At 38.2% G+C, this 18,360-nt stretch overlaps 1 protein-coding gene across 1 annotated transcript in view; it reads right to left on the bottom strand.

Moving 5' to 3' along the window:
- The window catches only part of LOC307024360 (ras-specific guanine nucleotide-releasing factor RalGPS1-like), a gene marked incomplete at its 3' end in the record, with an annotated part of 18,833 nt that extends 473 nt beyond the window's left edge, over positions 1–18,360 (bottom strand). The window contains exons 1-8 of the mRNA XM_079658425.1: positions 18,001–18,360; positions 13,873–14,009; positions 10,039–10,143; positions 9,274–9,324; positions 3,661–3,744; positions 2,521–2,610; positions 1,358–1,450; positions 99–254 (exon numbers count right to left, since the gene is read on the bottom strand). Of these exons, the coding sequence (XP_079514551.1) occupies positions 99–254; positions 1,358–1,450; positions 2,521–2,610; positions 3,661–3,744; positions 9,274–9,324; positions 10,039–10,143; positions 13,873–13,929 (636 nt within the window). The 5' untranslated portion in view covers positions 13,930–14,009; positions 18,001–18,360. The remainder of the gene's footprint in view (positions 1–98; positions 255–1,357; positions 1,451–2,520; positions 2,611–3,660; positions 3,745–9,273; positions 9,325–10,038; positions 10,144–13,872; positions 14,010–18,000) is intronic.

Below are 18,360 nucleotides of genomic sequence, written 5' to 3'. Positions count from 1 at the left end.
ACACACACACACACACACACACACACACACACACACACACACACACACACACACACACACACACACACACACACACACACACACACACACACACACACACACACACACACACACACACACACCTTACCGAGGTATGGGATGCAGGGCACCATCTTCAGGGAGCGGATGTATTCCCTCATGCAGGTGTAGTTCTCCTCCTTGGATGTCAGATAGTTGAGCTTCTCAAATGTGCCCTTGTCTTTCCGACTGATCAACTGCAACAGAGATTGATTCATGGATTAGACCTTCTGATTCAGAGTCTTGGAGGGAACTATGGCAAACACACAAATATTGCATCTTCATTTCTCAATGAACCGAATGAGTCTATCGATTTGAGTCAAACCTTTGTAGGCGATGGGGCACCTGCTTCCAGTCTGTCCAACAATCTGGTGCTAATAAACAAATGCCATGCTACGTAGGGAAGCCAGAAACTGACCATGTTCAAATTCGAAAATCGGACAGCCCTGGCGAATATTAATCGATTATTCGCCGCCGCCGAACGGCCATTTACAATTATTAATACTATTACTATTATTAGCATTTGTCTATATTTTGGTTGAAACTAAGCCAGGAAAAAAATGAAAAACATAAATAATAATAAAAAAATATATAAATAAAATCGAATTTTAAAAAATAATTTTCGATTATGGAGACCGTAACGAATATTCGAATAATAGCTGGCATCCCTATTACTAAGTCACATCAACACCCCCCCATCATAACAAATGATAAGACACACCAGCAGACTGCTAAGAAATTTAGAAAATAAAACAATAAAATGTCTGATGTTGCTTAGAGCATGTTGGCTTCAGAGTAACCCTCGGATTATAGATTGACTATACTCGCAAAACAAGAGACAAGGACACGTCTTTGACATGGGGCTGTGCAAGAGCTGTGATGTTGTTTTTTAAAAATATAAGTTTCAGCCATTTCTCTTTGCATTTTTTTGTGTCCGTTTCCAAAATATACTCATATTAAGACATTATTTTGTTGCAGCAGCGTAAAACAAATTGCACATAATAATATATTTAATTAAAAGAGTAGAAATAAAAAAATTCTAAAATACAAACATCTCAAAATGGAAATAAACCAAGAAAAATATACAGGTGAACCGTGTCTGTTTATAAACTGTCTGACAAATAAAAACACTATTGTAGGGCCAACTTTCGGTTAACACAATAAAAGCAGGATATTATTTATATAAAGTATGCATGGAACGGAATATATTGATTAGCCCACACCGCTGCTTCACACATTCATTTGAAGGGGGTGCTGGCTCCTATTTTCTAATCAAGCAGTGCATTGTGGGATATCTTACCGCCCAGGTTTTGCTGAGTCTGAAGATAGGAGCGCTCGTCAGAGCGGACACCACCGACACCAGGGAGTGAAGGTTGTTCAACTCCAACAGTTTCTGGGAACAAAGACAGATATTTAATGAACAACATGCTCTGTATTATTAAATACTAGAGTATGACCCGTATCAAGTCAAATACAAAGTCTAATGTTGAGGTGCGTCTCGTCACCATTGGCTGCATAACATGTGTGTATGTGAATGTTATACAAACTGGGTCATAGTGAGCAGAACAAGGAAGTGTGTGTGTGTGTGTGTGTGTGTGTGTGTGTGTGTGTGTGTGTGTGTGTGTGTGTGTGTGTGTGTGTGTGTGTGTGTGTGTGTGTGTGTGTGTGTGTGTGTGTGTGTGTGTAGGACAAACTGTAGAGGTACTGTTCAGAGGGATTCAACTGAGTATCATCGACCTCGACTATGTGAAGCCGATGAGAGATTCATCTGAGAGAGCAGGACTACAGTCCCAAGAGAGACTTATTTAGAATAGTAGAAATGAAAAAAGGAAGCTGCAACTCGTTATGAAAAGCCAGCGCAGTCTTGGTTCCTCCATCAAGATCCAGCAGACTGACTGACTCCAGGATTTCATTATTTCATTTAAAAATAAACCTCTATGCATCAATTTCTCCGTCTCCAGTGCAGTCCCAAATTGCTAATCAACTTAAAGGTGGGGTAGGTAATTTTGGAGAAAGCAGCTCGAGTGCGCTAGCATTTCAAAATACACAACTGGAAAAAATCTGCTACTTCCTCACAGAGCCCCTCCTCCAACACACACGAACGCGCACATGACCAATGAGGGCACGAGATAAGTTTGTGCACAGATGGAAGGCTGACAGGCAGGTAGGCCATCCAGTTACTTTAGCCGGCTGAGATGATTGGTCGTGCTTTTTACAGTACCACGGCTTCCACAGATGACATTTCTTTATGGATTTTTTGACAAAGCGCTTCAGATATTCATTGCTATCGGGATGTTAAGAGCATTCCATGGAATATAACAAAAAGTGTATCTCAAGCCGGTTTCTCAAACTTACCTACCCCACCTTTAACAACATCTTTAGCAAGCAAATAACAATATGGATAACAATGGCCTGAAAATGGTATAAAGAACCTTTAATAAGACATCAGTAATTTTAACTCACCTTTGCTATTTTGACGAAATGGCTCAGTATTTCTGCTCTGATTTTCATCGTCTGGGCAGTCAAGATTTCTCTCACCAGCCAGAAGCTCACCTGAAAAACAACAGCATATAAACACGTAATAAAACACAAGTCTATGTGTAACTGCATCCACAGACCAGAAGTGCACCTAACAAGAGATGTAGACATTTTTTAGTCACTTTTAGTCCATTGCTTGTCTCACGCTAGATTTAAGCAACATGTCAATAATCAGCTGTACACATCATGATAGTGGGACTGTATTGTTATCTTTCGTAAAAACGGAAATAATGATTGGTGTAGCTTTAAAAGGTAAAGAAAGCTGTTGGACAACGTTTTGAAGCTTATTATAGCGGATAAAATCGTTTATTGGAAGCCACTACATCATATAGCATGATATCAGACTTCTTAAATAACCAACCCCCAACATGGAGCTACTGTTAGACATCAGTTGAGTTTCTAAGTGCCTGGGAACATAAGTGTGTTAAATTAAGCACTAACAACTGAAAAGTAGATTAGGCCCAACAGCACTACCATATAATAATGAGCTTTTTTAGGATATGATCAGTCCACTTAACGCAAAGAAATTAAACTCTATGGTTTCCATTACAATGTAGAAGTGAGTAGAGTATATTGGCTCGCTAGTGCAGCTTTAAAAGGTAGGGTGGGTAAGAATGGAGAAACCAGCTCGAGTGCGCTAGAATTTGAAAATACACAGCCGAAAGAAATCTGCCCCTTCCTTCAGACTTCCTCACAGAGCCCCTCCCCCAACACACACGAACGCGCACATGACCAGTGAGGGCACGAGATAAGTTTGTGCACAGATGGAAGGCTGACAGGCAGGTAGGCCATCCAGTTACTTTAGCCGGCTCAGATGATTGGTCGTGCTTTTTACACTACAGATGATATCTTTTTATTTATTGTCAAAGCATTTAATATATTCATTGCTATCGGGATGTTAAGAGCATTCCAGGGGATGTAACAGTGAATTACGTCCCCTACCTTTAATTGGAATATAAGAGCAGAATACTTTGTACTCTATATTGCACATATTAGAAGGATTTTACTCAAAACATTGAAGTGACAAAGCAATTAAATATGAGCTTAAGAAAGGCAGCACGGTACCTGGTTGAACCTGCGTGTGAATGCCACAATGTTGGGAGCCATACGGTGCTTTTCTTTCCCATTCCATCCACAGCAAGCCAGCTCCTGAGAATCAGAACGACACATTTAGAAACTCATTTCGGGAATCTGTAACAACACTCTGCTCTGTTAAAACACTTGCCTCTCACTTTGAACTGTTGCCATCCGGGCTGATATCGTGCCCCTCTGTTCAAAAAGAACAGATCTACTGTAGGCTGTCTTTCGTCCCACAAGCCATCAAACTCCTGAATCAATTATGGCTAGGATGCACTGTTTACCCAGCTGGTCTGGCACTGTCCCCCCACCTATTTCGCAAATGAGGACCTAGGCCCCTTGTCATGTCTGCCGATATCTGTTTTTCTTATGTCTGTTTGTTTTAATCTGTGTCTATGTTGTTGTCAGTGACATATTGTCTTATCTTTTTAAATGCCTTTGTGATGTGCTGCAACCCATTTTCCCCTCGGGGACAAATAAACAATCACCATGACAACCTGAACAGCTAGGTGAGTTTGCTAAAGGCTTTACAATGAGAGACAGCATGTCGTATATTTTTTTTACTTTATCATACTGTCCTGTAAATGGACGCATGTACGTATACAAACATAGTAAATATTAAAATACATACATATATCATCACTGACATTTACGCAAACACAATACACAGACGCACCTACTGAAAGTGGCGACCTATTGCACAACCCTCATGGCCAACATTTAAAAGTATATTAGTGTGTTAAGAAACCCAATGGACATAGGATAGGGAAGAAGAGAAAGAGCCTTCATGCTAACATGCTAACATGCTAACAAGGACCAAAGAGGTGGAACTAAAGGACAGACTGTGCCATCCACAGGTGGAGGTCTTAAGGCGACAGCACAGACCTTTAACCTGACCCTGGTCTAACTCTGACACTTAGACCAGGAATAGATCATATAATAAAACTGCAGGGAGTAACAGCTGCTCAAAATGCCTACACTTTTGATAATTGTCAGATGTGGGAAGTAGTGGAATACAAATACTTTGTTACTGTACTTAAGTACATGTTTCTGGTATCACTCCACTACTTATCTTTCTGACGACTTTTACCTTTGACTTCTTACATGTTGAACACAAATACCTGTACTTTCTACTTCTCACATGTTGAACACAAATACCTGTACTTTCTACTTCTTACATGTTGAACTCAAATACCTGTACTTTCTACTTCTTACATGTTGAACTCAAATACCTGTACTTTCTACTTCTTACATGTTGAACACAAATACCTGTACTTTCTACTTCTTACATGTTGAACACAAATACCTGTACTTTCTACTTCTTACATGTTGAACACAAATACCTGTACTTTCTACTTCTCACATGTTGAACACAAATACCTGTACTTTCTACTTCTCACATGTTGAACACAAATACCTGTACTTTCTACTTCTCACATGTTGAACACAAATACCTGTACTTTCTACTTCTTACATGTTAAAAACAAATACCTGTACTTTCTACTTCTTACATGTTGAACACAAATACCTGTACTTTCTACTTCTCACATGTTGAACACAAATACCTGTACTTTCTACTTCTCACATGTTGAACACAAATACCTGTACTTTCTACTTCTTACATGTTGAACTCAAATACCTGTACTTTCTACTTCTTACATGTTGAACTCAAATACCTGTACTTTCTACTTCTTACATGTTGAACACAAATACCTGTACTTTCTACTTCTTACATGTTGAACACAAATACCTGTACTTTCTACTTCTTACATGTTGAACACAAATACCTGTACTTTCTACTTCTTACATGTTGAACACAAATACCTGTACTTTCTACTTCTCACATGTTGAACACAAATACCTGTACTTTCTACTTCTCACATGTTGAACACAAATACCTGTACTTTCTACTTCTTACATGTTGAACTCAAATACCTGTACTTTCTACTTCTTACATGTTGAACTCAAATACCTGTACTTTCTACTTCTCACATGTTGAACACAAATACCTGTACTTTCTACTTCTTACATGTTGAACTCAAATACCTGTACTTTCTACTTCTTACATGTTGAACTCAAATACCTGTACTTTCTACTTCTTACATGTTGAACACAAATACCTGTACTTTCTACTTCTTACATGTTGAACACAAATACCTGTACTTTCTACTTCTTACATGTTGAACACAAATACCTGTACTTTCTACTTCTTACATGTTGAACACAAATACCTGTACTTTCTACTTCTTACATGTTGAACACAAATACCTGTACTTTCTACTTCTTACATGTTGAACACAAATACCTGTACTTTCTACTTCTTACATGTTGAACACAAATACCTGTACTTTCTACTTCTTACACGTTGAACCCAAATACCTGTACTTTCTACTTCTTACACGTTGAACACAAATACCTGTACTTTCTACTTCTTACATGTTGAACACAAATACCTGTACTTTCTACTTCTTACATGTTGAACACAAATACCTGTACTTTCTACTTCTTACATGTTGAACTCAAATACCTGTACTTTCTACTTCTTACACGTTGAACACAAATACCTGTACTTTCTACTTCTTACATGTTGAACACAAATACCTGTACTTTCTACTTCTTACATGTTGAACTCAAATACCTGTACTTTCTACTTCTTACATGTTGAACACAAATACCTGTACTTTCTACTTCTCACATGTTGAACACAAATACCTGTACTTTCTACTTCTCACATGTTGAACACAAATACCTGTACTTTCTACTTCTTACACGTTGAACACAAATACCTGTACTTTCTACTTCTTACATGTTGAACACAAATACCTGTACTTTCTACTTCTTACATGTTGAACACAAATACCTGTACTTTCTACTTCTTACATGTTGAACTCAAATACCTGTACTTTCTACTTCTTACATGTTGAACTCAAATACCTGTACTTTCTACTTCTTACATGTTGAACACAAATACCTGTACTTTCTACTTCTCACATGTTGAACACAAATACCTGTACTTTCTACTTCTTACACGTTGAACACAAATACCTGTACTTTCTACTTCTTACATGTTGAACACAAATACCTGTACTTTCTACTTCTTACATGTTGAACACAAATACCTGTACTTTCTACTTCTTACATGTTGAACTCAAATACCTGTACTTTCTACTTCTTACATGTTGAACTCAAATACCTGTACTTTCTACTTCTTACATGTTGAACTCAAATACCTGTACTTTCTACTTCTTACATGTTGAACTCAAATACCTGTACTTTCTACTTCTTACATGTTGAACACAAATACCTGTACTTTCTACTTCTTACATGTTGAACTCAAATACCTGTACTTTCTACTTCTTACATGTTGAACACAAATACCTGTACTTTCTACTTCTTACATGTTGAACACAAATACCTGTACTTTCTACTTCCTACATGTTGAACTCAAATACCTGTACTTTCTACTTCTTACACGTTGAACTCAAATACCTGTACTTTCTACTTCTTACATGTTGAACACAAATACCTGTACTTTCTACTTCTTACATGTTGAACTCAAATACCTGTACTTTCTACTTCTCACATGTTGAACTCAAATACCTGTACTTTCTACTTCTCACATGTTGAACTCAAATACCTGTACTTTCTACTTCTTACATGTTGAACACAAATACCTGTACTTTCTACTTCTTACATGTTGAACTCAAATACCTGTACTTTCTACTTCTTACATGTTGAACCCAAATACCTGTACTTTCTACTTCTTACATGTTGAACACAAATACCTGTACTTTCTACTTCCTACATGTTGAACTCAAATACCTGTACTTTCTACTTCTTACATGTTGAACACAAATACCTGTACTTTCTACTTCTTACATGTTGAACTCAAATACCTGTACTTTCTACTTCTCACATGTTGAACTCAAATACCTGTACTTTCTACTTCTCACATGTTGAACTCAAATACCTGTACTTTCTACTTCTTACATGTTGAACACAAATACCTGTACTTTCTACTTCTTACATGTTGAACTCAAATACCTGTACTTTCTACTTCTTACATGTTGAACCCAAATACCTGTACTTTCTACTTCTTACATGTTGAACTCAAATACCTGTACTTTCTACTTCTTACATGTTGAACACAAATACCTGTACTTTCTACTTCCTACATGTTGAACTCAAATACCTGTACTTTCTACTTCCTACATGTTGAACTCAAATACCTGTACTTTCTACTTCTTACATGTTGAACTCAAATACCTGTACTTTCTACTTCTTACATGTTGAACTCAAATACCTGTACTTTCTACTTCTTACATGTTGAACACAAATACCTGTACTTTCTACTTCTTACATGTTGAACACAAATACCTGTACTTTCTACTTCTTACATGTTGAACACAAATACCTGTACTTTCTACTTCTTACATGTTGAACACAAATACCTGTACTTTCTACTTCTTACATGTTGAACACAAATACCTGTACTTTCTACTTCTTACATGTTGAACCCAAATACCTGTACTTTCTACTTCTCACATTTTGAACACAAATACCTGTACTTTCTACTTCTTACATGTTGAACTCAAATACCTGTACTTTCTACTTCTTACATTTTCCAAACAGGCTGGTTCCTTTAGTTTGAATAAGATAAGATGAACCTTTATCAATCAATCAATCAATCAATGTTTATTTATAGCCCAATATCACAAATGTTACCCGAGGGGAAATTCAGTTGTACAAAGCAGCAACAGGGTAAGCGTGAAAACACAGGACAGCAAAGATTCACACAGATTAATAAAATCAAAAATAAATAAAATCAAGATTTTTTTTTAAATGACATTAATAATAAAAGACTATGAAATAGGAGATGAGTAAAAAACTGTAAACTAACTGTCAGCATATGTACATATTTGGTCATCTAAGTTATAAAGTATGGAATAATTTAAAGTGACAAGTGAAAAGTGGAAATGGACATCTGTACACATAGTGACATATCTATCTACCTATTTGGTCTACTACTAATAATAATATGTTAACATGGGTTGTGGAAACAGTTTATATTTATGTCCATTGATTTAATTTTATTTGTGTGTTTGGTGGCGTGATCATTATTATTTAGAGTCATTGCGTGCCTATTGATTTGAACACGATCCGTGTATCCATCATTTCCTGCTCTTCTCTAAAGAAGAGGGACCAATGAAAACGTTGTCATGTTGCCGTTGGTCACCATGGAAACATTCATTAGCTAACAATGACATTATTGTTCTATTAGTATAAAGGGAGGTCAGGTACTCTTTAAAACAGCTGCTAGTTATGGGTACTTTTTACTGAAGCACATTTCAAAGCCTCTTTACTTTGACTTGAGTAAAGAAGTTTAGTCAGTACTTCTACTTTCACCAGAGTATTTTTAAACATGAGTATCTGTACTTCTACTTGAGTAAAGGACGTGTGTACTTTTGCCCTCTCTGCCAATTGGATATACATGACTCAGTGCACCACAGCTGGAACCCTGCTTTTCCTTCAAAGTTAAAGTGTGGTGTTGGAGGCGTGGACGATCAGCACCAACCACTTCACAACACAGGTGTTTCTTACCTCTGGATGGATGGCTTTGAAGACCGGAGCATCCATCAGAGTGATCTGGCTCTGGAATAACAACAAAGAAATCCATATTATCTTTCAATAAACAGGAAATTAAGAAACTGAACCACACTGAGAGATGATGATGATGATGATGGGAGAATACATACATAGGTAATTAGGATCAATGATGAAGGTAATGATGACGATAATACAAGCTATATTGGCTAATTACAGATGTATAGGTATGTTTTCTTTACAGTATATAATGCAGGAATAGATGCTTGGGTAATTTGGAAATGCTGTCATCACATAGTGTGTCCGGAAAAACGTTTACCAATTCTTAAGTAAGCAGTGCTTTAATTAAAATAATGTACAATATGACTTATGTTTAGAATCCCTTTCTCATTAGGGCAGTGTAATTCAGTGTTAATTAAAAAAAGGGAATCAGTGAGTCAATATCCACCTCCCTTTCTATAAAGTTAATACAAAAAGATAAACTAATAACATGCATTAAGTTGAACTATATAGAAATAACATATGATTGCTGATGGTCTCGTTTGCTTATGTTGGTCATATAGAAGCATTGGTAATACATTGATTCAATTGAATATTTAAAAATGTGTATTTCCTGATAGATTGGAATTAGTTCCAACTTATTTAACAGATATTGTTTTAAGTGCACTTCAAAGTTGTGTCTTTAACACGTAAAAGCTTTGAAGAGGGAGGGGTCTGATGCTATGCTTTATAAATACTGAGTGATATGTGAATGGTACTCACAGCAAACTCCCCCGGCGTCACCTTGAGCACATCGAACACGACGGCATCGTAGCTCTTGGCGTAGTCCACACAATGTCCATCCAGAGAGTCAGAGCTGCTGCTGGCCTGAAACCATAGAAACCACTTTAGATCCAACCGGCTGTTGTCATGAAACTGTGTACCGTCTTAATAAATCTGGGAGTCACAAGTCAGTGAAATGTTCAAAATGTACTCCGAATTTATTTGTGTAAACTCGAGGCATTGGAGTCACCATTCTCCCATAACTACATTGCATATATCGATCAATCAAAGGTTATTTATACAACCAAATATCACACATTTTACATTTGTCTCAGGGGGCTTTACAGTTTATACCACACCCTCTGTCTTTAGACCCTCACATCGGACAAGGTAACACCACAAAAAATGAAAGAAACCTCGAGGAGAGCAACAGAGGAGGATCCCTCTCCCAGGACGTGCAATAGATGTCGTGTGTAAACTAAAAAGATAATACATTTACAACATAGGTGGTCCAAATGCTTGAGAATGTGTGTGTCCTGAGACCCAGAAAGAAAAAGGTTTCAAATTTCCTTTTTCTTTTTTTTATCACAAGTTTTGAGGGTGGTATAAACATAATGACTAACACAAACTAAAAATATATTTTTGTTTTTGTTTTATTATGTGGGTCATTCCAGAATTGGAGGACATTTAATGTCCCCCATATAAAAAATCTAATAATCCATGCCCAAAATGCTAAAACATGCACTTGTTGTGTTAAACATACTTGTCTTGAGACAAAATGTGTATAAAATTGTAGAAAAAGTGGTTTCAAAATATTATTTAAATTATCAAATAGCTCTCGAACACCCCCTAAAATTGAATTTTTCTCTTGTCCCCGCTTCTTGGTGACCAGCTTGCATGTCAAATATAACATTTAAAATAGGGATTTTATTTACTTTTTGTGGTATTATTCTATTGATATATGTCTCTTGTAATGGTAAAATCAATTTGTTAAAACATATTTTAAATAACAGTAATTTTGCACAGAAGGTGTGTCCCTCAACATGCGTTCAACCCTGTTACCCAAACCTTTTTAGATTGGCAGAGGAAGTGAAAAAACTGTAAGTCAGATGACACAGTGGAAGTGACATCAGCAAGCCATGTGCTAGTGCCATGGGTAGACCAAAACTAAGTCCTCTCTTTTATTTTTCATATTTTTACAATCTTTTCGGTCGTAAAAGAGTGTGGCACTCTGACCCACTCAACCCTGTTACTGATATTACCAGAATAAAGCATATTCATTTCAAAGTTATCTTTCTTTCATTCGATATCCAAGTTTGTCATTGCCTTGGAAAGTAGCATTACATGCTACATCTAGCAATAATTCCTGAGGTTAAAGCTCTAATTAGCATTGATTTTCCACCCTGTTACTATAATTAGAGTAACAGGGGTAATTCTTCATTGGAAAATATACATTTGATGCCAAGCTGGGCAAATCACTTTTTTTGATGGTTTATTATCTGTTTTTCCTAAATACATACAAAAACATTATAAAATAAAAGGTTCATTTTTCAAAAATGTTGGTGTCTAAATTGTCCTCCAATTCTGGAATGACCCATGTGTCCTTTGTAGAGGACATCAAGATACAGGTACATTTAGACATCATTAGAGCACAACAACTCAATGCAACAAATGCTGAGCCCTCATTTGTAGCACTCCTTTTTGAAATGCAGAGATACATCTGACACTTGAGGCACTTGATGTATGTTTTCCCACTACATCCGTCTGCCATGAACCCTACAGAAACCTCCGTGTTAGTTTTGGCCCATAGTGGACTCCATTTGTGTAAAATGGGGGAAATAAAAAGTTAGCAAATCCCCATGCCCTCGTGATTTAGTTTTAGGTCAAATAAGTATGACACTGCTCTGAAAACTCACTACACTAACTCCTAAGGTGTTCCCTTACTACAATTAATTAAAATATTGAACTCACAACACTGGTAATTACAAACTTACAAACTTAACATTTCTCTTTCTATAAATAGTGCTTGTGTTGATGGACGCCATTTTGAAATACAATGTGTTAGAGCCAGCATTTTGATTTTATAAGAAAGGCCACCTAATTGTGACGTCTGTAGTCAACGCACTATACAGGACTACAATTCCCACGGCGCCTGTGCTAAAGCCACAGTGATGGGCAACCTGTTGATAGACGCCGTTGAGGAACGTTTTTTAACCGTACTCGTACCGTACACACGTACATACAAACCGTACAAGTACCCTTTAAGTCTTGAAGTTATAAGCATTATCAAGAAAGAAAGAATACCTAAGTTGTTTGATGTTTTATTTGAGTTTTGCTTATTTCTTTTGAATATTGTAAAGGCCTATTTTTCTTTGTTGCATGTGCAAAAGTTTGTTAACATAACATTCATCCAAACCATCGGAGGCCAAGCAACTCTTCAAACTGTGAGTAATTTAAAGGAAAGAAACGAGTTAGAACTGTCTGTTTAAGGCGTCTAGTCGCTTTTAAAACAAGGAAGGAAGCCATGACACAATGAAATTCTCTTTTTCAAAGCCACACCCCCACATATGTCATGTTTGAAAAGCCCAGGATGTCCTCTGTGGAGTACAATTTGACTTAAAGGTCCCATGTCATGCTTTTCCGGTTATTACCCGTCCCCTTGTGTGTTATGAAGGTTTGTATGCATGTAAACGCTCTGCAGAGTCAAAACCCTCAAAGTACACCCTGTAGCAAGTAAATCTCTTACACAGAAAATACCTCCCCAAAACGCCTCGTTGGAGATACGTCACTGTCCATTGATTCTTCCGGGTACCTCATGATGTCATGCGTTACCCGGAACCAAATGGATCAATCCGTGGAGCCGTTACGTTAAGCCCCAGCTGATTGGTCCAAATTGACCAATCCACGGACTTCCTCACACTCAGTGCAGGCAGCTCTGCTGATCTCTCCTCCCTGGCTGCAGGCTGATAACAGACAGTTGGGATCGTGGCGAAATGCTCTCTACAGACCCATTCTCACAGCGTTTATCAACCTTTTTCTTACTCAATATCAAGCCACACTTATTGTTTTTACTTCGGCTGTGACTTTGTGTGTGCTCAGGGTGAGTTTGGCTGTGTTACGCTGTCGCTAAACAAGGAAACCACACCTCCACGGAGCTCAGCGCGATTCACAACGTCCCGACCAATCAGAGCACACTGTGCTCACAGGGAGGTTGGGGGCTGGAGCTACTGGAGCTACAACGAGCCGTTAAAGGCAGAGAGTGAAATTCTGTGAATACACGTAGTTTACAGAGATGCTGTTTGAGAAACCAAAGTGAGTTTGGAAAATTGAACAATATAAATCTATTCTAGTAGACCTCAACAATGGAATTATGATCAGTGGAAATGGCCATGACATGGGACCTTTAATGCTGTGGCATGTATAACCTCAAAGTAATGGACCAAAACCCAATGTGCTCCACAGAGGACACAAATGAATGGGTGGGTCTCTGGAGGATATAAGAATAAGGTGGATCCAGGTGAACATATACAAGGTACAACAATGGTCAGAACATACATGTGCAATATTATATTATATTATTATTATTATTATGAATAATGTGCTATGATAACGTGCAATTACGTATATGCCACCATGTTTTTTTGCACTACTAAATACTGGTAATATTTACATTAATTATGTGACTGTCTATGTTTCCTGTAGATATTTAATTCTCTTTTTAGTGTACAGTGTTGCTATTATGTTGCTGTGTTTATTGTATGTTTGTAACTCTGGCACAACAATTTCCTTGGGGATAAATAAAGTCTTATCTTGTCTTACATGTGTGTGTGTTACCTCTGAGGTGACTGAATGGATGCTGGTGCCATCTGAGAGCCCGTTCCTGCGATACATGCTCACAGAGGGAGGGCTGGGGGTCACAGGTCAGGGCGACAGAGGGCGGGCGGGGGATACACATAACCTCTCATCCATGCCTAGAGAGGAAGAAACACGTTTGTTTAAAATACATTCATTCTTTATTTGCTTTTTGAAGCAGAAAGAGGTTTATTTACACTTTTTTTGGATGTGTTTTATTTGAAATTCAATGAAATGCTCATCAATTTGATCAAATAATGTCACGTTCATTTTGATTTAAGCCGACATCTCTGTGCAGGGAGGAATAAGAGAGCTGAGATCACGTGCTACATAAATAAATACCACCATCAATGCTGAGCAAAGTACATATTATGTGTATTTACAGATATATATACAATTGACTTTGACTTATACCTTTAGAAATATTGATATCTTGTCTTTAGGCAAACTGTTTTAGTCCAATTGGCTTAAAAATACTTATGTACTGTCAATTTCCTAATGATATGTCAATCAAGTTCCCCACATGAGAGAGAGAGAGAGAGAGAGAGAGAGAGAGAGAGAGAGAGACACACACACTTCTAAACAGGTTTTTTTATGATGTGCGACACAAGTGAGTATATTTTCCTCTCACTGCGCATGCTACAAGATGTTGTGTGTGCTGTTGATGAAACAATGCAATTTAGAAAGCAGATGAAATCTGAAAACAGCAGTTTGTATATACTAAAGCAGAAAACAATATACTAAAGAGATGAGTATGTAGTGCAAACATTTGGATTTGGGACAAGCCAATGTACTGTGTCCCAGTCCCAGACTATGGACACTCTTTTTTAAATAAGTCTTGAGAGTAAGGTATGTTAAAAATTGAAACATTAAGTAACACCACTCTAACCCTTAATGCAAGAGGATGTGCAAGAGCTACTCAAAAAGGCTAAAATAATGTCAATTATTAAGCAATGGTAATGAAAGAAATAGTTAATTTGAATGGGTTTGCGTAAGACTGTCAGGACACCGTCAGGACATGACATGACATTTGAATCTCTATTCATGTTTGCTGTCAATTGTTGTCATGGATAAATTAAATGCAGAATTGAAATGTCTTAATTTGCTTTGTTATAACAAGTTGAAAGTAACCCAATGCAACCCATCCTGTCATAAACGTATCATAGCAGAATACATGATCACATTAAACTTTCCCATGTGGTTGGTGTTGACATCATCTGTCCTGAGACCATTATAAATATGTCATGAACTTTTAGAATTTTGATTTTATTTTGGGGAATTTAGGAGCTTAATAAGTTGATTCAGTAAATGCTAACTACTGTTGCTTACTGTAGTTAGCAGCGACCGAGGCGATAGTGCCACATGTATATTCTGTTCCTCTGCCTGAGGTGCTGGAAGTCAGCTTCTGAGATCGAAGGAGTCACAGGGAAGCACCTAAAGGGAAGTACCTGCTGCACCGAGGGGGTTTTATTCTCAGGGTTGGGTTCTAGTCAGCTCATTGGCAGCTAACCAGCAGTTACTTTCACAAGTATTACATCCTTTGACAGTGCAGTGACATAATAACATATTTACTGTAAGTCCATGACAGTTTAATTTAATGCTAACACATGTAGCTAAATCGTTTATTCAACATTATGCTGTCGAGTTGTCATAAAGACATTGACAGCTTGTGTTGCCTTGGTTTATGTGCGGTTAAACATGGATTAGAAATGGATGTTTCAAATCGGTTGATGTTTAATCATCACACATGTTCACAGCACACACATTGAAATGTAGACTCTGCATTCAACGCATCCTCATATTAGGCACCGCTTTGATACAGTGCTAGGGGAGCAGTTTGGAGTTGATACACGTCAGAATATATCATCTTATTGTTGCGGATATATCAGTATTTGTGTATCGGTCAGCTAAAAAACGTCACAGGAGTGCAGAATGTCCCGGCATGCTTCCTTCCTATTGGCTGTCCTGTGTCTTAGTGTTAAAGGGGGCAGGTTTATTTACTGCAAGAGAGACTATAGGAAACCATTAAGAACGGGTCAGGGGCCACAGTGATTGTTAGTGAGTGCACTGATAAAGAAGGACCGCTGAGTTTTCCGTTTGCAATGGAAAGCTTTGTTCCTAGTTATTTTCCACGTGTGTAATATCTAAAAATGTACTGTCAATGGAGTTCTGCCTCTGACACACACACACACACACACACACACACACACACACACACACACACACACACACACACACACACACACACACACACACACACACACACACACACACACACACACACACACACACACACACACACACACACACACACACACACACACACACACACACACACACACACACACACACACACACACACACACACACACACACACACACACACACACACACACACACACACAGGAAAGGAGCTCCAATGCTTCCTTTATCATCTCCTTTAGCATATAGGATACAATTAAATCATCCTCTATGAAAGGAAAAGAGAAAGAGGCGACCCACAATTCCTTGCGGTCCCAACATTCAAAGTGACGCACCATTCGGCCGTTCACCATTATAACCAATCAACATGATCTACAAACTCAAATCACTAAGGCGGCTATCTTAGTTGCTAAGCATTTCCCATATCAAGCCATATCTTGCTTACATGTTTTGAACTTTAAACACAATGTGAAACCCAGAGGCGAACATTGATCTTTACACTATAGTATATTACTTTATTATATTATACTAGCTGCTGTTTTAAAACAATTAATATATTTTACAATTGGTATAATTCAACATTTTCTAATAGGGAATCATGTAGAGTGTACGGATCCATTCTCACTGACACAACAATTTCGTTTCACTTTCCCTTTTTAAATGTATGTTGCAACCTTGGTCATAAAGATTAGATTTTGCAGCAGATTTGTCCGCAACAGCAATTTGGGAAGCAGTGGTAAGATCCAAAATGATGAAAGCAGGTGACTACAGTCCGTGAACATTTAGTATTGTTCGCAGTCCACACAGCTGCAAAAGAGACTGCACACGTAGTACATTGACCCCAGAGGAATAATAAAGGAGTGGTTTGTCTTTGTCCCACCCTAACAGCAGGATAATTAGATGTCAATCAAACCCAGTCTGTACAGAATTAAGCTGAATAGGTGAAAACACCCCTGAGTGTGTTCAGACTCCACTATGGAAGTTCAAGTTCCAGCTCCACCTCACAAATGTACATCTACCTTTGGTCATACACATAAATCTTCACTCCATTTTCCTCACATTTGCTTTTCATGGTGGGTTTAAATAAAACGATATATACTATGTTCAACTTAACAGGAAAAACATGAACTAAAACGATTGTCTTGTGTAAAAACATAATCTATAAAGGGACTACTGCTTTTTATAGTATGGTCATAAACTGATATCTAATATTTATTGCTATCATGGTGTCTTGCTTGTAAGAGAGAATGGATGTATTGTGACAGAGACATTACAAATACTGATGGTTTCTCTTGCTGTGTTTTTCCTTGTTTATTATACCATGTCTTTGTCTCTTGTGATTGAGGACCAATAGCAGTACTGAAACAGTATTAGTCGTAGAGTTATATGACTTTTGTTTATACACTACAGGGGGTAATTGAGGGCTGGGGTGGGAGGGCCCAATAAAAGCTTGATCCGGCCCTGAACAGAACACAAACATGTTTAGACAGCCGGGATTCACCACACACACACACACACACACACACACACACACACACACACACACACACACACACACACACACACACACACACACACACACACACACACACACACACACACACACACACACACACACACACACACACACACACACACACACACACACACACACACACACACACACACACAAATGTCTGACACTGCGTTTAAAGCCCACATGCATCCCCCGCCAGGCCTGCTGCTGTGTGTGTGTGTGTGTGTGTGTGTGTGTGTGTGTGTGTGTGTGTGTGTGTGTGTGTGTGTGTGTGTGTGTGTGTGTGTGTGTGTGTGTGTGTGTGTAGGTGAGTTTGTGTGTGAGAGTGTGTGAGTGTGTATCAGTGCTGCATAGAAACACTGAGAGCATGCTAACGCCTCTGCGGTGCTTACCTTTCCACCAGGCACAGTCCCTCGCTGCTGCTGCTGCTGCTGCTTTATTAATAAACACGGCAGTATGAGTCCACATTAAAAGGAATTGAGCTGCGGTGGTTGAATGCACCCAGGCGGTGTTTTCCCAGCAGTGTCCAGGGGGTTAGTCCTTTAAGACGAACGTGAAGCCAAGGTCGTAACGTTTGGTTCGCAGGGTCCACAAACCGTGCGGGATACATTAGACGAATTCATACAAATATGGCTGTGACAAATTGTCTCTACTCGGGAAAAAAAAGAAGTGAAAATGAATAAATATCGACAGCAGGAAGTGACAGGTAGGCGCACTTATCTTGACAGCCAGGTGTATGGGCTAATCATCCA

This window comes from Notothenia rossii (genome assembly GCF_949606895.1).
Source record: "Notothenia rossii genome assembly, chromosome: 11".
In the NCBI taxonomy this organism is placed as follows: Eukaryota; Metazoa; Chordata; class Actinopteri; order Perciformes; family Nototheniidae; genus Notothenia; species Notothenia rossii.
This window is presented reverse-complemented; position numbering and strand designations above follow the sequence as displayed.